The sequence below is a fragment of the Pelophylax lessonae genome (assembly GCF_965119305.1).
Source record: "Pelophylax lessonae genome assembly, chromosome: 1".
Classification (NCBI taxonomy): domain Eukaryota; kingdom Metazoa; phylum Chordata; class Amphibia; order Anura; family Ranidae; genus Pelophylax; species Pelophylax lessonae.
The window spans coordinates 138,725,786-138,751,002 of NC_138768.1; the positions used below are offsets into that span (position 1 = coordinate 138,725,786).

Below are 25,217 nucleotides of genomic sequence, written 5' to 3' on the forward strand. Positions count from 1 at the left end.
AAATTCCCTTTACTTCCAGTCCCAGGGATGCGACAGGAAGCTAGAGAATACCTTCCAAGGTTGGGGGATTTCTGTTCTAAGGCCCAGTACACACAGGCCGAATGTCAGGAGACAGTGGCCAGTTCAACAAAAATTGTCTGACATTCGGCCCGTGTGTATGGCAGTCAGTCCGACAGAAGCCAGCCGAAGGGCTAGAAAATCAGCAGCCGACTAACTTCCGATCAGCGCTCTCAGCCAATAGCTGGTGGGGGACTGTCAGAACACAATAGAACAGCAGGGGAGATCACTGTACTAACATCGGATTGTCAAGGCTGTCAGTTTTTTTGTTGAACCCACTGGGTACTAGGCTTAATGGCCCATTAACATGATCCGAAAATGGGACAACAGGTCATCCGTTTTTTTTTTTTGCATGCTAGTTGCCTTTTCAAAAATGGAGAGGTTACTAAAGTTATGAAAATTCTCGTATGACAGAATAAAAAAATCAGAAGTGATTAAATGTGTTGTAGTTTATTCGTATTGTATTTTCGGATGACAACTGTACTGATTAAATGGAAATCTTCACGCTTGTCTGATCGGATAATATCAGATGAACTGTAGTGATCGGCTCTCGAAAGTTCTGTACTAACAATCTAAAGATCGTACGATTGCTTCAAAAGCAGTATTTTTTGTCCAAATTTTGGATCATGTGTACTGGCCATTAGATTGCTGTCCCTAGAACATATATCCCAATCAAAATGTTTCCCCTTATCCTAGCCTGAAAACGAATCTAAAATTGTCGATTTCCCCCTCTTTTTCTGTAGCAGTGGCAATATTCACCTTGGTGTATCTCCCTAATGGGGGCACAGGCATCAATAGAAACTTGACAGAGGGTCTAAGAGGACATTCCAGGGCTCCCCAATTCCTATGTCCAACCTTCAAAGCAATTGAGTGCTAAGTACTAGTTTGCAACAAAAGTGTTTAACATCATTGCATGTTAAGCAGGGTAATACATGGGTCAAATTCCTAAAGAAGAATTTTCTTTTGAATTTCACACTATTTAATGAGCTATGGCAATGGCCGATTCTCGTGCGGCCAACAAATTTGAGTGATCGGTTATGTTGGAAATTTTTGAAAAAAACAAACAAATTTCTAATCAATGATTGGAGAATCGAGAAATATACAGTAATCAAAAAAGAAATGTGCCTGAGAGCAACAAAAGAAAAGAAGATTCCTGGCCACGAAAAAGCATTTTTTTGAGAAGTGTGGGGAACGTTTTAGACCTTCCATATTACATTCCGAATGAATTTTCTTTCAAAAATCAGAAATTTTGTTCATTTTGTGATCCGATGGTGCCACCATTGATTTCACAATTTGACCAACTAATCCTTCAATTTCATCTTATGTTACTACAGAAAAGAATTTTCCTTAATGTACACTTAAATTATTCTTCCCAAGCTGTCAAGATTCTACTGTAGTGAAAGTTAAAGCAGATGGTTCTTGTGATTTCAGCATCTCTGTTTTGAACTTTAAAGGTTCGTTCACACTAGTATTATGACTGGCGTTTTTTTTTTTTTTTTTTTTTTTAATCAGAATAGAGTTTATTAACAACTTTTAACAGTACAATAAACAATGCACATTCCGAAATGACTGGTATTTTTATTTGCACTGGAACAATGACAACAATTGTTTTCTATGCGCCCTGTTCTTACTGCAATGCAGCCTGCAGGTGCTGTGCAGTGAACTGTGATAAAATGCAGACATTTTATCACAGCACACTGGATAGCGCCGCATGTCACCTGAATGAAGTGTTTTAATGCGCTTAATCTTGCATCATACCACCCCCTCAACGCAGCTCACTGCAGCTGAAATTGACAGCTACACGCACACTAAAGTGCTCCAGTTTAGTGGATGGGCCCTAAAGGTAAAGTTTCTTTTTTTTTTTTTTTCATTCTTTATTTACATTTTTCCATCAATTGACAAAAAAAAAAAAAAAAAAACCTGAATAGAAAACAATTTGCAAATGGTAAAAGAAGTAAAACAAAAAGCAACACCACCCGAACACTGGAGTGGTAAAAGTCACATATAAAACACAATTATTAAGAGTGGATCACAGGATCCTAGCGTCACACTAAGCAGATTCAGATGACAAAAACTTTGGCTGTCTAGCAGATAACACATGAGTATAGCCACCCACAAAAGCCAAGACACTAAGCAGGTTTCCGGAGGTAGATGACATAAGTCATTTTTCTTGACTCTGCCATAAGGTGTCATTCAATTGAATTGCCTCTCAGACACAAAAAAAAAGGGGTGAGGGGGGAAGACAGAAACATCTGGGGGGATGAGGCGGAAGAGACAGCGGACAATCTGAGTAACACCTGCTCCCTGCACAGTTCAGCCTCGTAAAGGTAAGAAAAAGCCCGTAGCTTCCCGTTCTCACCGGTGCGGCCGTTCTACTTAACCACTTGCCTACTGTGCACTTAAATCCCCTTCCCATCCAGGCCAATTTTCAGCTTTCAGCGCTCGCACACTTTGAATGACAATTGCGCGGTCATGCTACACTGTACCCATATGAAATTTTTATCATTTTTTTCACACAAATAGAGCTTTCTTTTGGTGGTATTTAATCATCTCTGGGTTTTTTATTTTTTACAAAAAAAAAGAAAAAAGACAGAAATTTAAAAAAAAAAAAATAGTTTTTCTTATTTTCTGCGAGTAAATTTTGAAAATAAAATTTTCTCCCTCACTGATGTGCGCTGATGAGGCGGCACTGATGGACACTGATAGGCTGCACTGATGGGCACTGATGAGGTGGCACTTATGGGCACTGATGAGGTGGCACTTATGGGCACTGATGAGGTGGCACTAATATGCCGCACTGATAGGCGGCACTGCTGGGCACTGAGAGGTGGCACTGAGAGGTGGCACTGCTGGGCACTGAGAGGCGGCACTGACAGGTGGCACTGATGGGCACTGATAGGCGGCACTGATGGGCACTGGCGGATGGCACTGATGGACACTGACGGGTGGCACTGATGAGCACTGATGGGCGGCACTGATGAGCACTGATGGGCAGCACCATCAGTGCCCACACTCAGTGCCCATAGTGCTGCCAGTCAGTGCTCATCAGTGCCTAGATGAGCAGGCACTGATGGGCACTGACTGGCAGCACTATGGGCACTGATGGGGGCACTGATGGCGGGCACTGTGGGCACTGATGGGGGGGCAATGTGTGTGTTTTTTTTACCTTTAGTAATCAGGGCACTGGTGATCAGTGCCCTGATTACATTTCTCTGTGTCCCCAGCGGCTGTCGGCTCCCCCTCCTTCCTCACACTGCAGTGTCTGTGTGAGGAAGGAGCACCGGCGATGAGAGATGATCTCATATGTTTACATATGAGATCATCTCTCATTGGACGGCTTGATCACGTGGTGAATGGCCGCTGTGATTGGCCATTCACCACGATCTGTGATCGGCCGTGTCCAAGGGACACGGCCGACACAGATTCTCCCCGATGCGCGCTCGCGGGAGCGCGCGGGGAGAGTCTTTCTGGGAGGCCGTTTAAAAACGGCCTCCCGAAAATTCAAGTCCGCGCTGCAGCCGTATATAGGCTGTAGCGCGGATGGGAAGCAGTTAAGCATGATTTCAAAGCTTCTCATCAGTGCGATTTGTACTGCCTATTTTATTGCAAATTCCTACTACAAAAGTCTATGCAGGTCGCAATTAAATCGGCAAAAGTTTGTGCAGGAACCCTATTCAAAGTCACTGTGACATGAGTCATGGCAGTTTGAACGGTTCCATTGCCGACCATGGGGTGCAACTTGTCATGCGATTTGGAACTGTCAAATCACATGACAAATCACACCAGTGTGAATGGGGGCTTAACTCTAGGTAGAGCATATGTATATTTCTAAACAATGCTTGTAGCTACGGAGGTGAATGAGGGCCTGTTGTAAAATACTTTGGAATGCTTGTTAAAAATATGTAAATACTTTGGTGTGCATAGTCTGGGCACAAGTTTGATTTATAAAGGGTTGTTGGCCTATTTGCAACAAGAATTGGTACATTTCTTGGTGTATCTCTCCTTGCTGTGAACACCTTTCATAAATACATGTAGATGCCTGTAACTTCAAGGTGGTGTCTTCAAGAGGAAGTAAACCCTCATAAAAAAAAAAAACCTGTAAAGACAAAGGCATAATGAGCTAGTATGCATCGGATACTAGCTCATTATGAAATACTTACCTTAAAACGAAGCCCCCGCAGTGCCGCCTGCTCAGCGACAGGGCGGCCGACATGTCCGGCCGTCCTGCTTCCTCGTTCGCGTCCTCCGGCCATCTGATTGGCCGGGGGCCGCGATTACATCACTCCTGCGCATGCATGCGGTAGCCGCTGTTCGCGGCATAGGGCTCTGAAGGAACGGCACGGGTGGCCGTTCCTTCAGAGCGCATGCGCCGATGACGTCATCGGCTGCATGCAATGTAAATATCTCCTAAACGGTGCATGTTTAGGAGATATTTATAGCACCTATAGGTAAGCCTTAATATAGGCTTACCTATAGATTAAAGACTTTAAGGTGAGTTTACAACCTCTTTCATAAATTATGATTGTAGCAGGAAAAGGAAATTCTCAACTGGATTTTTACATCAGGGTTGCTGAGGTGAGGGGGCTATGATATAGCAGTTACAATTAGGTCAATGTACATGCTATTGGTTTTGTTAAGTGGGACTCCAAATGAGGATCCCAAATCTTTTGAGCAAACACCGGCTTTTCTCTACATTGGCAATCAAGCACACCTTCCCCAATCTTCAATGCCATTCAATGTCGGCATCTTTCACATGGCTACTGAGCGGAATAGTTCCCATTGATGAATATTTGAAATGTGTATAATGTTAGATATGTTCAGTTGATTAATCAAATTCATTTACTTTAAATAAGTTTTCAACTTTGCTGGATGCTTCCTGTTTCTTTTACAGTTTGTAGACAACGTCAAATCAAGAGAAGAGATTGATCAGGCTGAATACTACTTGTACAAGTAAGTAATAATTATCTGTTGTTAGTTCACACAATTGCTCTAAAACGGCCTATTTATTTTTAAATCAAATCGTTAATTCTCTTTGGTTTCCTGTTTGTGGTTGCTATGTCTCCTATTGCCCCAGACACTAGTCTTGGCACACCCCGTTCTTTCTCCAGGAATCAGTGATGTAATTCAGCCCCTCTTGTTGTGGTGGGCACACCGAGACTCTCAGACATAATTTACAGGTACAGCCCCAGTGTACCTACCTGCATTCACTACAATTCCCTGTGCTTGATGGGAACCGTAGTTTCCTTTTACTGAAGAGAGAGAGGAGAGGATATCATAATCCTTGCTGTTACCCCCTCCTCCTTGGCAGAGCTGATGCTGTTATCGTTTGAATTGCAGAGATGAGGTCATAAAAATTCAATTCGACTTTTTTCCTCGGTATTGATTTTCAAAATGTTATTAACTGTTTAGTGTTTTGTGTTTGGGGGTGTACTAACAGGTAATTTTTTATTTTTTGCCTATCCCGGAGTTTTGTTAAAGCAGATTGCCAAGAGAAAGTGAAAAACCACCTGTTTGAGTTAGCCCCTCCCAGTTTGTGTAATATCCCGGAGGGGTCCTAACTTCCTGCATTTCTATATTGACATCCTCAGCAACTTTATCCTGTTCTAGTTTAACTACTTACCTGACCGCAGCCTGGTAAAAAAACAAAAAATGATTTGCCATATAAAATATCTGTAATTTGTTGTGTTGCAGTACCAGATTTCACCATCAGGTGACAAATGCAGGCAACATATGTGTTTGCAGCAGTGTGTCTTAATAACAACTTGGGAGCTATGGACAGTGTGTGCTGAGGGGAGGCAGACAAACACAAAGAAATATTAAATCCAGTTTTTTTCCATTAAAACATCATTTGTTAGTGAACCTTGGCACCCCAGATGTTTTGGAACTACATTTCCCATGATGCTCCTGCACTCTGCAGTGTAGTTAAGCATCATGGGGAATGTAGTTCCAAAACATCTGGGGAGCCAAGGTTTGCCATCACTGAACTAGGTCAACCTTTTTGCCTTCATAGGAAACCTTAAGTTAATTTTCAGGTTTTGGGGAACCCCTGCTAAAACCAGTTAATTGGGACCAGTGAAAAGAAAGTCTCCTTACAGTAGTGGTCAGTATGAAACCTTTATGGACCGATGGAAAGATAATTGTTGTCATGCTGCTGGCTCTGCCAGGTAGTGTTAGCCTGAGGACTATGCAAGCACCATTAAGTTGGAGGTCAATCTGCCACAGCTCAAGGAATCCCTAGTAAACTCTTGAGAAACCTGGGTTGTGAATGGCTGAAGTCTACTGATCAAAGCAATAGAGTTCTTAGTTTGCAATGAAAGTGTTTGATTTTGTTGTGTTTTAGAAAATATATCTGTGATACATAGAGCTATGTTACAAATGACTGGGGACTGCAGCTACATTTTTGGGTTTTGGGACTTTTGGGATCTTGACAGATATGGTGTTGGGAAAGGATACATTTTGCTGGCTCCAGGATAACGGCATAGTATATAGTACTAGTATCACCATACTAATAATCAGGATGTTGATCTTGATACTAGACCTTTGCAATCCCCACAGATCAGTCTTTACAATGGAAACGAAAGAGGTAGCACTCTTATCAAATTAAGGCTCTAATACACTGTACTAAATCTGCACGATTGTTCAATAAAAAAAATCACGATCTTGATTCATGCACCCCCTCACGATCTTAAAACTGCATTTCCTCAATTCAAAAAGAGAGAGCAGAAAAAAAAAAAAGAGCCTCGGCAAATATTTATCAACATTAAGGTTGTGAGATAACTGTAAACACGATGTTTTACAATGTATCATTTTGTTCTGTTAGATCAAAGGGACGAACTTCCATCTGTAAGTGCTGGTTCACACTTAGGCCTCTTTCACACGGCCGCTCCGTGTGAAAGCTCCACTGCGGGTTTTTTTTTTTTTCACGGAGCGGATGACACTTGTGTCATTCGCTCTGTATGTCCGCATATCATCCCATCCGTTTGCGGATGATATGCGGACATAATGTAAGTCTATGGGCATTGCGGATGTCAGCGGGTGACACCGCTGACATCCGATTTTCCTTCCTTTCCGTTTTTTGAACGGATGAAAAAATAGGGTTCTGTTCCGTTCCAAAAATGGAACAGAACTGAAAGGAAGAAAATCGGATGGCAGCGGATGGTATTGACTTATGCCATTGACTTACATTATGTCCGCAAATCATCCGCAAAAAAATAGGATGATTTGTGGACACACGGAGCGGCCGTGTGAAAGAGCCCTTATGCGACGCGGGAAGGCTGCGAATTCGCAGCCTGTTCCCGCATCGCAAATGCACCCCTGGCAGTTCACACTGCCATATGCGATAAAGCTGGGGGTGTCAATGAAATGTTAAAGACACCCCCAGTTTGATCGCATATCACAGTGCGATCTTTACAGTTCGCACAGGATCGGATCGCACAAGTGTGAACCACTGTGCGATCCGATCCTGATGCGGCTGCAAAAAAGGGTCCTGTGCGTCTTTGCTGCGGGTGCGGTGCGAATTTAGCCATTCAAAGTGTATGGCTGAATTCGCACCGCACAGCCGATCGCAGGTAATGAAGGAGCAGTGCGTTCCGACATTACATGCGATCGCCGCAGCCGCACATATGTGAACCGGCACTTAAGGAAGGCAGTTTAACCTCTTATAGACTAATGCTGGCCATACACTAGCCAAAAAATCTGTTCGTTTTTCGTCCAGTTAATGGGCACAAATAGAAAATCAATTGTGACTTTTCAGAGCCAAAAAATCGAAGGAACAGTTTGGAAAATTCTGCAGAACGAACGATAAATTGAAAGGTTAATGTGTTTCTAGGCCTAACTGTTTGCACTAGGCATATGGGATAAACTGAGCGAAAAACATCCATTGAACGATTTATCGTTTGAAATTCAGTCATTACATGATGGCATGATCGTCTGCTCTCACGGCCGATTTTTCGTTTTTCGAAAATGAGTTAGAACGATTTTTCGGCTAGTGTATGTACAGCTTAAGCCTTTTTCCGACACTTGCTGCTTACAAGTAAAAATCTGTATTTTTTGCTAGAAAATTACTTAGAACCCCCAAACATTTTATATACAGTATCTCACAAAAGTGAGTACACCCCTCACATTTTATAAACCTTTTATTATATCTTTTCATGTGACAACACTGAAGAAATTACACTTTGCTACAATGTAAAGTAGTGAGTGTACAGCTTGTATAACAGTGTAAATTTGCTGTCCCCTCAAAATAGCTCAACATGCAGCTATTAATGTCTAAACCACTGGCAACAAAAGTGAGTACACCCTTAAGTTAAAATGTCCAAATTGGGCCCAAAGTGTCAATATTTTGTGTGGCCACCATTATTTTCCAGCAATGCCTTAACCCTCTTGGACATGGAGTTCACCAGAGCTTCACAGGTTGCCACTGGAGTCCTCTTCCACTCTTCCATGGTGACATCACAGAGCTGGTGGATGTTAGAGACCTTGCGCTCCTCCACCTTCCGTTTGAGGATGCCCCACAGATGCTCAATAGGGTTTAGGTCTGCAGACATGCTTAGCCAGTCCATCACCTTTACCCTCAGCTTCTTTAGCAAGGCAGTGGTCGTCTTGGAGGTGTGTTTGGGGTCATTATGTTGGAATACTGCCCTGCAGCCCAGTCTCCGAAGGGAGGGGATCATGCTCTGCTTCAGTATGTCATAGTACATGTTGGCATTCGTGGTTCCCCAAATGAACAGTAGCTCCCCAGTTGCGGCAGCACTCATGCAGCCCCTGACCATGACACTCCCACCACCATGCTTGACTGTAGGCAAGACACACTTGTCTTTGTACTCCTCGCCTGGTTGCCGCCACACACTTGACACCATCTGGACCAAATAAGTTTATCTTGGTCTCATCAGACCACAGGACATGGTTCCAGTAATCCATGTCCTTAGTCTGCTTGTCTTCAGCAAACTGTTTGTGGGCTTTCTTGTGCATCATCTTTAGAAGAGGCTTACTTCTGGGATGACAGCCATGCAGACCAATTTGATGCAGTGTGCGGTGTATGGTCTAAGCACTGACAGGCTGACCTTCCCCCACCCCTTTAACCTCTGCAGCAATGCTGGCAGCACTCCTATGTCTATTTCTCAAAGACAACCTCTGGATATGACACTGAGCATGTGCACTCAACTTCTTTGGTCGACCATGGCGAGGCCTGTTTTGAGTGTACCCTATCCTGTTAAACCACTGTATGGTCTTGGCCACCATGCTGCAGCTCAGTTTCAGGGTCTTGGCAATCTTCTTATAGCCTAGGCCATCTTTATGTAGAGCAACAATTCTTTTTTTCAGAACCCCAGAGAGTTCTTTGCCATGAGATGCCATGTTGAACATGTTGTGACCAGGATGAGAGAGTGAGAGCAACACCAAATTTACCACACCTGTTCCCCATTCACACCTGAGACCTTGTTACACTAAGGAGTCACATGACACCAGGGAGGGAAAAATGCTAATTGGGCCCAATTTGCACATTTTCACTTAGGGGTGTACTCACTTTTGTTTCCAGCAGTTTAGACATTATTGGCTGTGTGTTGAGTTATTTTTAAGGGGGACAGAAAATGTACACTGTTATACAAGCTGTACACTCACTACTTTACATTGTAGCAAAGTGTCATTTCTTCATTGTTGTCACATGAAAAGATATAATAAAATATTTACAAAAATGTGAGGGGTGTACTCAGTTTTGTGAGATACTATATATATTTTTTTTAGCAGAGACCCTGGAGAATAAAATGGCGATCGTTGCAATCTTTTATTTCACACTGTATTTGCGCAGAAGTATTTCAAACCCAGTTTTTTGGGAAAAAATACAATTTAATGAATTTTAAAAAACTAAACCATAAAGTTAGCCCGATTTTTTTTTTTTTTTTTTTTTTTTTTTGTATAATGTGAAAGTTGATGTTATACCGGGAATCGTGATCTTTATTCTAAGCAAAAAAATTGTAAAACTCATTTTATCCAGAATCGTGCAGCTCTACACTGTACACTTCTGTAAGTCTAAAACATGCTTACAGGTAGAAAGAGCAGAGGGATGCCCTTATCAGTGTGCTTCTGTTCCTTTATTGACCAACCCCAGACTAGAATATTTCCTGGGCCTGGATGCAGTGTAGTCAGTGACCAGGCTGTGAATTCTGTCTGGCAGGGTTGTTTGGATTCACAGGTTTGGCTGGTGAGATTTATAAATCCTTTGGCAACAAAACCGTTACATTTCATCTGTGTATATAGCAGTTTGCAAGGAGTTCAGTTTTAAGAATTAACTTAGTCTATGACGTCAGAGCGATTAAGTGGCGTCTTATTGATCTTGAGGAAGATGGTTCAATTCTAATAGCATCTTATTGCTTACCCTTCTAGTTCAGGGGTCTCCAAAATTTCTAAACAAAGGTCCAGTTTACTGTCCTTTAGACTTAAGGGGTGCTGAACTGTGGCCAGTGGGAGTAGAAAATGCCCCATTGTCAGTGGAAGTAGACCATGCTTCAGGCTTTATGGTCAGTGGTGGATTGGTGCCTCATCATTGGTGTCAGTGGGAGGAACAATGCCCAAAGAGCTGGAAAAAGGCAAACAAAGGGCCTCATCTGGCCCAGGGGCTGCAGTTTGGAGACCACTGTTCTAGTTTATTCAAGAAGAATGTAAGTCACAGTGCACACAGTAATCTGAATGCAAACTTTTTACTGGTGTACATAACTGGATCATGGCTGCACCAATACTATTTTTTTATCTATACGTGTGCTCAAGTACTCACTGATTACCGATACCAAATTGGCTCAAATCGCCCTGCAAAGAATCACATGTGATTTTAACAAGAATGCTGTGTGATTCCTGTCTGAATCACATGCTGTGGGAGGAGCGGTGGGGGAAACCGCATGTGATTCGGACAGGAATCGCACCACATTCCTGTTGAAATAATATGCACTTCTTTGCAGTGTGATTTGAGCCAATTAATTTAGTATGGGCTAAAATCGCACTGCAAAGGTATCAGTTTCAGGTATCGGAGCATTTTCACGAGTAGTCGTGCAAATGCTTAGTATCCGCACCTACTGTATATCGTTATCGGTGCAACCGTGTACTGAAGTATTGTAAAATTGTTGTACAATTAGTACCTGATATTCTGATACTTGTTCATGCAGTAAGAATTAAGAGGCTCATTTTCCAAAGCCAGCTTTTAATAAATATTGTAAAGCACAAAATCCATTTATAGCAAATAGCCATGTACCCTCTGTTACAATGCCAGGACTCTCCAAAATGGAATGGTGTAATGTGCAAATACTGACTTTGCTTCAGAAGGGAGTACTTGAGAACAGACAGAAAAGTGTGATTTGGCTTTACATTGCTGCTGCTTCTTTAAATCTATAGGGAAAATAAAAGCTCACTGCAAGAGTATACCTTAAAACGGAATGGTGAATAATGTGCAAAATTTTAAATGTATAGTGCTCATCATATTTGTAAAGCATTTTATGCATAAGGCAAGAATTGATAAAGATGCATTTTTATGTAGTTATTGTGCAAATAAAATCACTCTTGATATATTAAGGAATGTAAATCCTAGTTATGTTCCTTTTAAAAGTAACATTTATCCTTTCAATAGGATTCTATTGTTAATGTATATAATATGTATGGAAATTATAGATAACAGAAGCTTTTCAGGCCTGACATCCATCCATCACAATGATTGGAGAACATTACTGCCAGTTCCAGAATAGCTAAAACATCCTGGCAGCCCTGAGATGTCAACAAAACAGAGTGTATAAGGTCTTCCTAATTAACTCCTCTCTTCCTAATGTTGAGATGTCTCTAGAATGCACACAGTTCAGCTGAAGTCAATCTTCAATGCATTCTCCCTAGTTTTTTTATTTTCACAAGTGATCTTCGAAAAGTTTCCACACTTTTTCTTTTTTTAACTCTATTAAATATAAGAAGTGCCCCTCGTACTAAGTTAAACTGACTTTTTTCATCTTAAAAACACTAGTGGTGGATTGCCAAATTCCTTTGGTGCTGACGTTTTATTTGGTATTTAATATTTTGTATCAAATTCGAGAGCATCGGGTGCCTGAGTGACCAATTACAAAGCACCAGCACTGTCACATTGGTGGAAGGGTTCAGAGCTGCATGCTCTCCCCATACCTGGAAGTACCAGTGTTTTGTTTTTTTGTTTTTTTATTCTTCCCTCCCGGTGTATAAATAGATCAGTGTGGGAAATGGGGGAGGGAAGGGAAGGTAAGCATTGGCAGCAGTGGAGGACAACACTGGAGGTGTAAGGGTGTAAAGACCTACCTGCAAAGAAAATAATTGCCTGTGCCACCAATCTTTGTTCTGTTTAATAGCTAAAGCTTACTGAACAATCTTCAGCATTCAACACTTCGGAGTGTCAGATGTTTGGGCTCCTCTGCTGTCTGTGGTTCCATCTCTCTGGTCTCTACATCTCTTCGGAACACGGTAGGGTCAAGGCTGGTGGATTGAACCATGGCACTGAGCAGAGGAACAGACATCGGACCCATCCAAAAGCATTGCATGCTGAAGATTCTTCTGTATCTCAAAACAAACATTGGTGGAGTGGGTTGCAGGATAGGCAAGCATTGAGCCTTTTCTTTATAGGCAGGCATAATATACAAGACTTTATGACAATTCCTCTTTTTTTTTTTTTTCTATTCTTTATTAAAGTGTTGGTTCACCTTTCCAAAAAAAATGAAAACACCCTCCTACCCCTCAGTCCTCACTGTGCTTACCCCTGGGGATGTTGAGCTGTTAGTTGCCACGCAGCTGGTGCAGTGATCTGGGGATATGAAATCCCCGCTCTCTCTCTCTGTGCAGCGGTTCTGGGACAGACCATTGTGATTCTGATTGGTCAGCGCTTGCACAGTGAAACGCTCTGATCCATTCCTGGGGTGCTGCACAGAGAAGAGGAAGAAGAGCAGGGATTTCAAATCCTTGGACTGGCTACGTGGGCACTGACAGCCCAGCCTCATCGAAGGCAAGTACAGCACAGACTGGGGGGCGGTGCTCACCTTTTTAATTTTTTTCTGAAAAGGTGAACTAACACTTTAAAAAATGACATCAGTACAGAATATTGCAAAACTGTACTTTTTAGGAAGGCATTTTCCAACTCAAATCATATTTGTAGATGGGGGTCCCTTCTAAGGTGGGTCTGTTGCTTTGCCCTGCATGAGCAACATGAGTAAAGTACACGTTCACTCAACTAAAAGCGGACTCCCCACCATGATCCAGTTATGTATCCCCTCTGTTTACTGACCATGATGCATGTTCCCATTATTATTGTTGCATCTACTTGAATTGCTGTATTCCCATGGCTATCTTTTATTCAGTTTGTTCAATTGCAATCTTTTGTTTTCAATAAAGAACTCGTTTGATTAAAAAAAGAGTGTATACTGTATATATCTAATAAAGCTAGGTTTTTTGACTCCCCAAGGTTTAGTAAAATTCCTGTTTGTATGACCCACCCCTCATATCCACGTTTATTTGGATTTCTTAATAACTTTTATCAGTGCTAAAAGTATTTACAATATGTACTAATGCACTTCACTTGCCTTAAGTGGAAGTTAAGCCTTCTGTGACTTTTCTTTTACCACTTCTGAGCACTCAAACTAGCATTTGGTTTTCTACTGTAGACCCGTAGGGGTTGATTTACTAAAACAGGAGTGTAAAAATCTGGTGAAGCTCTACGTGATAGCCAGCCAGCTTCTAATGTCAGCTTATTCAATTAAGCTTTGACAAAAAAAAAAAACACCTGGAAGCTATGCAGAGCTGCACCAGATTTTGCACTCTACAGTTTTAGTTAATCAACCCCATACTGTTATTGTTGGTATCATTTAGGTATGCTGCTTGCTTTATAGCTGAATGTAACAAAGCCCAATTAATTTTTGCCTAGCCAATCACATTTATTCAACTTCCTGATACTGATAAAATTATTCCAATTAGATAAAAATTAAAATTTCTCTTTACAAATTGCATGTTCATTAAGACCCCCCCTGTATATTTTCTGAAAGCAGAAGACCTACAGATATAAAAACGAGTGTGGATGAGTTTGTCTCCTCATACATGTGTAAATTAGTTTTTTTTTTTTTAAAGAACGGGCAGATGTTTAATTTTTTTTATGTTTGTCATATTGGGGTTGGTTTACTAAAACAGGACATCTGATGCACCTGTGCATAGTAGCCAATCCGCTTCTAATTTCATCTTGTTCAAGTAAAGTGGTTCTAAAGCCTAAACATTTTTTAACTTGATGCATTCCTTGCATTCAGATAAAAAAAATGTTTAGGCATCGAATTTGGCTCCTAATCCCCCCTTATATTTGAGCCCTCATTTGATCCAGCGCCGTGCATGTCCACAGTTTTTCTGTCCCCTCACTTACGGGTCTCACTAACTTTGCTGGGGCACCAGGAGTCATTGGCTCACACTGCTGTCAATCAAAGCCAATGACGAGGGAGCAGGGGGTGGGGTCGAGCCCCACTGTCTGTGTTAATGGATGCAGGAACGGGGCTCATGAGTGAGCATGCATGAGTGCCCCCATGGGATGTGGCTTCCCGTGGGGGCACTGGATAGAGGGGAGGAGCCAGGAGTGCCCACGGGGGCCTTGAGAAGACCAGGTTCAGAACCAGTCTGTGCAATTCCTTTGCACAGAGCAGGTAAGTGTAGAGATTTTTATTTTATTTTTACATTTTTTTTTCCCTTTACAGACGCATTAGGGATTGACAAAAAAACTTAGAAGCGGATTGGTTTCTTTGCAGAGCTGCGTCTGATTTTACACTCTCCCGTTTTAGTAAATCTACCTCATTGTACTTTAACAATGCTATTTGTATATATCCATGGTAAAAGCAGATTAAGGCCGTACCACTGCTTTTTAAATAAAATCCTAAGTGAATTATGTCACATTTGCACAATAAATGCTTTCACTTGTTGCCTGATTTTGCTATTTAAATTTATAGGCTACGTTATTAATCGCCAATAACAGGATCTCGATGCCAAAGTATCCATTCACTTTCCTTAACCAGGGATTTTTTTTTTTCCAGAACTGTTGCATTTTCTGTAACGGAAAGTCTATTAGCTCCTAATGGCATTCGCTTATTTGGGAATTAAGTTTGCAGACATATCATCGTAAGAATCCCAAAAATAAGTGATATAACCCCCCACTAAGCTTCTATCTAGAACTATAATATCAGATTATCAGATTAAGGTACACAGACTTTATAATATTTATATATTGCCAGCTGTTTTTTGGATCACCAGGAGATAAGACTGGCAGCTCAGCTGTTGCCATGCATCTTCCGAAGCTGTTCATGTGTTAAAAGGCAGGGCATTAGTCATCTCATATCTCAGGCTGAGTCTATCCCATAAATCTTCATGTCAGCTTCACCATCTGAAATGATTTTCAATACATTCCCATGTTTTTGGTAGTCCAGCAGAGGGCTCTGTTGTGCCTCCTTCATTGTGTAGGAACATTGTTGCTGAATTTCCTTTATGATTATCATTTATTCTTATAGTTTTATAGCAAAAACATATCCCCTTCAGGAATTGTATTTACATTGCAAGGAGTTAAGCCCCTGGTGCCCATCGGTGGCTCAAGGTCCACATGCGGCTCTTTGACCGTCTTTTCAGTCATTACATATAAAAATATATGTGGCCCTTTGGCGATATCCGGGTCCACATTTGAAGCCTGTAACGGTGTTCACCATCACTGGGAGTGAAAGACAGATAATTGCTTCAGATGGGACCGTAATATTTGTCAGCAATATAGAAATATGAAGATTTATTCCCACTTTACACTGGGTGACTTAGACTGCTGGTATGCCCAGAAGCTGTGTAGAAAGGAATGACGCCCGCGCACCGGAACTGATGTCGGGGCCAGTGCAGGCGCATTGATTCCTGGGAGCGATGACGTTAAGCTCCCAGGAATCATTGCAAACCCAGGAAGTGACGAATCGCCGTGGCCGCAGAGGGGAGGAAAAGGAAGTAAGGTAAGTATATTTTCTTCTATACGAGGTAAGTAAAAAAAAAAAAAAAATGCGAATATCCATTTCTTTTTCAGGTGACCCGGAGCGAGAAGATGGAGGTAAGTATAAATTTAAGGTGGAACTCTGCTTTAAGATGTCATTTTTTGCCATTTGTGTCAGTTTGGTGAGCTGAATATATGCTTGTTTTTTTATATATCCAAGTGATTGCTTTTAATCCCTTGTTCATTTTAATAAATATTTGGAAGCAGAGAGCACTATGGTTTCTCTATATGTATTCTATGACATGCCTTATTGATGATCCGGAACCAAGGAGTGGAGTAGCGTGATTTAAGGGCAATAGTAGAAGCGTATAACAAAAAAAAATACTGCGCTAAAGTAAACAAAAAAAAAAAAAATGCTACTATCACTAATCGAAAAAGATACACACTCCAAAGGCTAAACAGACAAAGAGTGCAGCGCTACAATTACAAATGAACATTTATATGAAGAAATGGTGCTTAAAAAAGTCCAAAGAGGTGAATAAAAACATTGGATCCACAGAAGTAGTCACAGCAGGGAAAGAGCCACCGGTGGTGACAGATGTAAATGATTACAGATTAAAGGGTGACTGAAAAATTTATACTTCACACCCAAGGTGAGCATTTAAATCTGATTACCAGATTGCAAGGCCACTAGATTATAGGTGGTCTAATGGAGCATGACAAGATAGATGTCTCATGGATCGTGATAGATGGGAACCACTCAGATGATCAAATTGAATCCCAAAAAATATAAAACACAAAGCGCTTCTATAGTGTTATAAAGGATAACACTTTAATGGTATACAAAATATTGCTTTTACAGGCTCCAAGATACAAATCGGCATGTAAACAAAAAGTTTCAGCGTTCTTGTGGGCTTCTCCTCGTACTTTCGGCTCCAAACAAGGAACCATCTAATCGGGTAGAGATTGCGCAATGACGTTCCCGTCGTAGACCCCCGCCCTTTGGGTTTCGTCACAGGTAACGTCTTCTGGTTGGTCCAACCCCAGGAGGCATTATCTGTGACGAAACGCATAGGGCAGGATCTATGACGGTGACATCATCGTGCAATCTCTACCCGATTGGATGGTTCCTTGCTTGGAGCCAAAAGTACGAAGAGAAGCCCGCAGGAACGCCTCGACTTTTTGTTTACATGCTGATTTGTATCTTGGAGCCCGAAAGTGTAATATTTTGTCTACCATTAAAGTGTTATCCTTTATCACACTATAGGAGCGCTTTGTGTTTTATATTTTTTGGGATTCAACTTTATCATCTGAGTGGTTCCCATCTATCATGATCCGTGAGACATCTATCTTGTCATGCTCCATTAGACCACCTATAACCTAGTGGTCTTGCAATCTGGTAAGCAGTTTTAAATGCTCACCTTGGGTGTGAAGTAACCAGTTTTCAGTCACCCTTTATTCTGTAATCATTTACATCTGTCACCACCGGTGGCTCTTTCCCTGCTTTGACTACTTCTGTGGATCCAGTGTTTTAATTCACCTCTTTGGACTTTTCAAGCACCCTTTCTTCATATGAATGTTCAAATGTAGAGCTGCACTCTTTGTCAGTTTAAGTTTAGTAGGAGTGTTCCAGGATCATCTAGTGTGGAAATTCACTAAGGCTAAGATGGCTCTGTAGTGGGGTAAGATACTAGAGGTGAGCAGGCACTTTATATGAAGGTGGTGGACACTGAACACATTGGAAGTAAAAAAACAATTAAAAAAAAAAAAAAAAAAAAAAAAATATATATATATATATATATATATATATATATATATATATATATATATATATATATATATATATATATATATATATATATACTGTCACTTTATGTTTACACTGCGGTTGAGTTCTTATACATGGGACTTTTTTATTGTACTTTGTTAGATTTAATATTTTTTCATGTAATGCTATTCATGATTTGACTGCGCTGCACATATTTTTTGCACATTATATGTGAACCCTTACCTTGTAAAACACCCCAATCCGATAATAATAGAAATGGACTGTAAAAACATTTGCGTATATATTATTAAAAAAAGGCATTATAATTTTTTTTTTTTATCATTGATCATGTAATCTTTGTTTTCAGCTGCATAGGGGGTTTAGAGCGGTAGGGGCGGAGAAACAGATGTGCACTGATCTTTCCAGTGAGGGGGGGAGTCAGCAGCAGTCTTGGTCATTGGAGGACAAGCAGGCTGTTCTCACAGCATAGCCAGAAAACTGACCACACTGGGAGGGATGTGCTTCTATGCCTAGCCTGGTTAGTGTGAAATTGGAAAGCAGAGGGGCTGTCAGGGTCACCAGGTATTTCAAAACCGAGAGGACAGGACACAAGTACATGACACAGTAACAGACATTTATAAGGAATATAAAATGTAGGAATAACATTTTCTTTAACCCTTGCAGTGTGGGGGGTTCCAGCCTGAGTATTAAGTTTATTTTTTAATTGCGGGCAGCGTAAGTTAATGAATTTGACCTGGTGTTAGCCTCTTGCAGTCTCTGTGCAGCAGGGCTAAAGTGTGAAATGAAGAAGCAGTACAAGGAGCCAATCTGTTCGTGTGCTGACAAGAAGCATGCTAATAGTAAAGGGAAAATAGAATGACAGAGACATGAGCTCATCACTGTCCTGCTTCTTTTGCTGTCCAGTCACAGGCTGGGGATGGGTCCAGGACCACATGGGCTCAGAGGAAGTAGGTTAAATGATGTGGCCATCAGACTGAGGACATCTAGTGGCAGAAAAAAAAAAGTATGGTGGGGAAAATCTATGGATTGAAGGTGAATATTGCAACAAAATCTGGTTTCGTTAATTTACCTGTTCTTCTTTTTTTTATGTAGTTATTTTTAGCTGGAGTTCTGCCTGGAGGGTGTTCAAAGGGAAATTGGTATTGAACATAAAAAACCCCAGTGCAGTAACTATTTGTTAAAGTTCAGAATAAATGACTGTGTTGTATAGGCTGAAAAGCTGAAAGTTTTTCTGCAAAGTTTTCCTTTTGCTTTTGTAAAAAACCACGAGCTTCTAAAATGGGTCACAGCCCATGTTGTTAGTCATTTTTGCAGTTTCCCCCTGAATGGCATGCTGTATATAGAAGTGAGGCCTAACCCTACTCTTGATTCCTGTTAGCCGGCAATTCAGGAGTCTAATTAGCGTCTTCAATTGACACGGATGGACGGGAACGTTCAAAATGTACAAAAAAAGCTTTTTATTTGAATGCAATTTGTCCGTTCTCTGAAAAGCGGAGTAAGGCTATTAGGGATTGACATTTTGCACCAATTACGCCATGTCATGCTCCGCTGAATGCTAATGTCCAAAAGAGAAAAAAAATACAGGAAAGCTAATTCTGTGTAAAGAGAATAATGAGGGGTGTTGCATGCAAGCCAGGAGGAGACAAAGCCTTCTGCTGGAGGATCACAGCAGTCGGGCACAAAACACATTTACCAGCATGGAAACTGTGCGACACAATAAGGTGGAACAAAGGACTGGAAGGCAATTCGTAGAACCATTTCTATAACACAACAGCAGCTTTATTAATACATTCAAATAGAAATATTTCTAGAACTACAAACTTGTTACAGTAGTATGCTTAGTCTCTCCTTACAGCCTTGACTGCCTGGAAATGACAGTGACCCATTAGGCCTATCGTGCTACATCTAATTATTTTCAGAGCTTTAAAGCAAAATTCCAGTGTTACAAAAATGGCAAAGCTGCCATATTTTTTTTTTTTGGGGGGGGGGATATTTGTAGGCAGAAGAGAGCCGTAGGCTACTAATGTGAACGAGTGTGCACAGCAGCTATAATCACACAAAAATATAGAAAAATTATGGCAGAAAAAAGGCCAAGTGGTCCATCGAGTCTACCAGGGCAAAGAGACAGCGCTCGATAATCTTGGATAATCAGTAGCAATAAAATTGGAACCAGGAGGTAATTAAATTAGTAAAGTTTCTTGTTCTCAACAGAAAATAGTTTAATAAAAAAAACAGCGGTACCACACTGGTGTCCTGGGCATGGATGGATTATAAAAATGTGGTTCACCAACCTGGGCAGCAGGAGGAGGCGCCAGTATCTGTGCTGGATCGAAGAACCTGTCAGCCGTTCAGGGAGACCAAGTCAGGAATGCTGGCGCACCTGGATGGCATCACAGCGAGACGGCAATAGGTGGTGTGGAACAATGATGGATGCCTGTGGGAAACCAGCATGAGCCGCAAGCTGGTCTGTTGCTGTAATGACGTGTTTCATGCACATACGCTTTATCTAAGTCCAATCATCAAAGAATCATTGAGTCTGCCTGTGACGGGAGTCACTTTGGGCATGGGGGTTGTGGACCCCAAATTCCTTTAGAGAGGTTGGGGGGCACCATGCCCAGCATTATGGGGCTCTCTTATGTTTAAGTCACCCTGCATCTGTTATGGATGCAGGGTGACCAGGAGGGTGGTGAACACTGAGAATATGGTTTGGACTACTACAAATGGGACAGTCCTATTCAGGAATAATGTCTCCCTTGTAATGATTTTATTCCCTGTACAGTATGAGGTCTCTGACCAGGAAGTACGACTCCTAATATGGTCATTCCAGGAAGTTCAATGAGGAGACTGACTGTCTAACAATGTTGCTTTTGTCTGAGGTGGCTTTCCATTCACCTATTGTCGGGTGTGCTAATGAACTCACCTGTTGTCTGCTAAGGGATGTATTGACACTCAGAGTAATGTGTATTGGGGGCTCGTTATGGAACCATTGTTCTGTGTCTGGCTGTCGTGTACATTGATTGCCCCCTGGGGGCTTCTGTCTCATTACACATAACAGTCCTTCTGGTCAAGCTATTGGACCAATCCCTGCTGACTCATTTTCAAGTCCTCATTTGCATGGCTAAGGAGGACCTGAAGGAGAACGGCGTGTACTTTGCAATTGACCAATGGGAAAGCGGTTGTTGGGGGCAGGATGTTCCAAATTCTGTATAAAAGTGTGTTGTGTACTTCCAATAACTGTCTTCCTGTTTGAACTTACATACAGCCTGCCTGGTGTTTGTTCTAATGGATTCCGAATGGCACATAGCTGTAGTTCGGATCCCGGAGCCTTGGTTGACCGAACCATCAGAGGTTGCGATCTGCAAGCTGACTCACTAGAAGCAGAGGAGTGTCGGGAGAGCGGAAGCGAGCGAGTAAGGGTCTCGTCACATTGGTTGGCAGCGGTGGGATTTGCTCTCCAGTTACCGGGACACTCCAAACCACCACAGTCAATGACCAGCTATGCAGCATGCAGGAGAGCCACGCTGAAGGACTTACTTGAGAGCCGTGGAGGGACCAGTGGGACAAAGAACAAGGCCACCCTGATCACTGAGCTAGCCGAGATGGATCAGAGGGATGGTGATGCAGGACCCCGGTCAGTTGAAGACTTGTTTCAGCAACGAATTCGAGAGCGGTTGGCATTATATGGTGCTAACCCATCAGAGACCGCCATACAGAATGCCATTAGAGGCATCCAGCTGCAGGATGAGCGACGAGAGAACGAGAGCGGCAGCATGAGCAGAGAATGGCAGAAATATGGCAATCAGAGAAAACACCTAAAGATGCAGCGTCCCCATATGAGGAGGAGTTTCGCTGGAGGTTGCAGCAACACTTGTTCCAACAGGATGGGCCTGGATCAGAGGAAGCCATACTGGACTGGAGAAATTTCACTCGAAAGGAAATGTGGTATGAGGCCTTAGAGGATGTGCAGTGGAGGCAGAGAGAGAACCTTCCCAGCGAAGAACAGCAGTTCCAGGTATACGTTGCCCTGCGGTTACCTTTCCTAGGAGAGCAACCCCGGGATGAGTGGGTGACGGAACTGTGGAACCGGATTTGGAAGGAGTTGTGGCTGGATGAAGCTTACCGGGCACTAAAGTGGTACGCCACCAGCTACGACCACTGGATGGCTGACGACAATATGCCGGAAGGTGAAGACTATAGTGGCCCGGGCTTGTTGTGGATGGCCTTTGAGGAGAGGGACTTTGGATGTCCAGCAAAGTTTCGGCGCTGGGAAATCCAGGACACCAGGGAAGCTCTACTTGGTCTCCCCAAAGCGGATGACTTGGGGTCAGACCTGATTCATCTGGTCGGAATGGAGTGGGAACTGGAGCAGGACTACCAACGCCTGCTCTGCTCCATTCCACCCCAATCTACCCTGCAAGCAGAGCCGAAGTCCTGGGTGGCAGATCCAGAACCACAACCCTTCAGTTGGAGAGACAGTACAGACTGGTGGTACTTGGAAGACCCACCGATGGCAGGTAGAGATGGGATCGAGGTCTCTCTACAAGCCCTACAGGGAGGCTGGGCAGCCGGCCCAGGTCCCCAGCTACAGCAGGAGTTACAGGGAGCCGAAGGTGTCGTCTTTCCTTCCAAGCAGCAGTGTACCTTACAGGGAGAGGAGACAACTAATCCTTCTCCCCAACCACAGGGAGACAACAGCCCTGACCCCAATGGTACAGATGGGACCGCGGTCTTTGCACCAGACCTACAGGGATGCTGGACGGCCGGTCCAGATCCCCAACCTGCCCCGCAGGAATACCAGGAGGAGGAGGTAGGCAATCCCTCTTCTCTACAGCAGACCCCCAACCAGGTCCTGGGGGTATTGTTCGCCAACCCCAACCCAGCAGAAGAGCTGGCGACAGGGCAGAGTGTTACCGACCTTTGCCCAGCACCCGCAAAAGCTACAATCTCCACCTGTACACCCCAGGGATGCTGGGCAGTCGGCCCAGATCCCCAAAAGCATGAGGAAGTGAGCCCATCCACCCTGTCCTCTCTCCAGCAGCTGAAAGGAATCCTGGGAGAAAGGCCAGTTCATGCTTCTTCCCCACGGCGGGGATGTTCTACAAGAGTGGCAGAGGTTGGCTGGGTGAGTGATCTTCTGTCCCGGACAATTTGTTTGGGGTACTTTGTGGGTGCAGACATTGGAGGACTGGAACTATGGACTAACTTCGAAGTAAACCCGTTTAGGGTCTCCTTCTGTGTTAGTCTCCTGCCGAAAGGGGAGAAATGTGACGGGAGTCACTTTGGGCATGGGGGTTGTGGACCCCAAATTCCTTTAGAGAGGTTGGGGGGCACCATGCCCAGCCTTATGGGGCTCTCTTATGTTTAAGTCACCCTGCATCTGTTATGGATGCAGGGTGACCAGGAGGGTGGTGAACACTGAGAATATGGTTTGGACTACTACAAATGGGACAGTCCTATTCAGGAATAATGTCTCCCTTGTAATGATTTTATTCCCTGTACAGTATGAGGTCTCTGACCAGGAAGTACGACTCCAAATATGGTCATTCCAGGAAGTTCAATGAGGAGACTGACTGTCTAACAATGTTGCTTTTGTCTGAGGTGGCTTTCCATTCACCTATTGTCGGGTGTGCTAATGAACTCACCTGTTGTCTGCTAAGGGATGTATTGACACTCAGAGTAATGTGTATTGGGGGCTCGTTATGGAACCATTGTACTGTGTCTGGCTGTTGTGTACATTGATTGCCCCCTGGGGGCTTCTGTCTCATTACACATAACAGTCCTTCTGGTCAAGCTATTGGACCAATCCCTGCTGACTCATTTTCAAGTCCTCATTTGCATGGCTAAGGAGGACCTGAAGGAGAACGGCATGTACTTTGCAATTGACCAATGGGAAAGCGGTTGTTGGGGGCAGGATGTTCCAAATCCTGTATAAAAGTGTGTTGTGTACTTCCAATAAATGTCTTCATGTTTGAACTTGCATACAGCCTGCCTGGTGTTTGTTCTAATGGATTCCGAACGGCACATAGCTGTAGTTCGGATCCCGGAGCCTATGTTGGCCGAACCATCAGACGTTGTGATCTGCAAGCTGACTCACTAGAAGCAGAGGAGTGTCGGGAGAGCGGAAGCGAGCGAGCAAGGGTCTCGTCACACTGCCTTTTTTTTTTTTTTTTGTTTATACGTTTTTGTATTTTTTAAATTTTTTTTGTTTTTTCGTTAACTTTTGTTGTCTGAGTACAAATCTATGTTTGTCCCATGCATGTTTGAAGCAATGAACTGTTGACTGTCTCAATACTTCTGCTGGAAGGTTATTCCAAGCATCAACCACCCTTTCAGTACAATAATACTTTCTAATATTCGTCTTGAACTTTCCTCCATTTAGTTTGAGGTCGTGTCCCCATGTTCTTTATCTTGGTTTCATATTGAAAATACTGCCCTCTTGAACCTTATTCACCCCCCTCCCATTTAGTTTTGAAAATAATAAGGATTTAGAGTCAGATTTTTTATTGCTATCTGTGGCTCTGATAGAGATTTACCCTCATTTCCTGTCCTGCTGACAATAGGTTTACCGGACAGGAAATGTAGACATGTCTGCAACAAGGACACCGATCGGAATAAAAAAATTTACAGCGGTTTTAATCTTTTCCATACTTTACTAAAGAAAAGCATTTTAATTTCTGTCTGTGTTGTTATTAGAGAATTATCCTCACTTCCTGTTTGGTAAAATGTTGTTGTTAATACAGGAAGTGGGGTTACATTTTCTAACCAAACACCGAATATCAGTAAAACCTGACCTGGATAGGATTCTCACAGCGAATGCACCCCAGACCCCCACCCCATCTCCAGTTTGTTCCATAAGAAAAATTGTTTTCTGCAACTTTTAAAACCCCTCTATGGGATACACTTCACCCCCTGCCCACTCTTACCTCCCCACCCTCTCTTTCTAATCGCTTTATTCAATAAAGAAAAATTGCTATCTAAATGCCCCTTTTTATTTACCTTAAAGTGGCTGTAAACCTGATTCATGAAATTTGACCCTAATTTACTTATTTCACTCCAAAGCTCCAAATCCAATGTCTTTATGCTGCTTCGTTCTTCTGTTAGCATGACACCTTCTGACAAGTTCTCCGAGACGGGGGATAAAAGCAGCTGAAAATTTGTGTCGGGTGGGTGTTTTAACTAGGTTAGCAAAGAGCTGGTCTTTTCACAGCACAGCTCTGCACATTCCTTCCTTCCTCTGCCTATGTGGACGGGTGCATGTGCCTTTCCTCCAATCAGCTGTCACACAGTGTATACCAAGACTACACTCCCACAGCTGAAAGAGGAAGGAAAACATTGAACACAATGTATACTTTCTAAACAGTATATAAAGCTGAAGACAGCAGATATGCAAAAACAACT

The 25,217-nt window shown here is 42.6% G+C and overlaps 1 protein-coding gene across 1 annotated transcript in view; it reads left to right on the plus strand.

Moving 5' to 3' along the window:
• MRPS27 (mitochondrial ribosomal protein S27) overlaps nt 1–25,217 on the plus strand; it is a 204,425-nt gene that overhangs the window by 22,759 nt on the left and 156,449 nt on the right. The window contains exon 4 of the mRNA XM_082253548.1: nt 4,949–5,007. Within this exon, the coding sequence (XP_082109674.1) occupies nt 4,949–5,007 (59 nt within the window). The remainder of the gene's footprint in view (nt 1–4,948; nt 5,008–25,217) is intronic.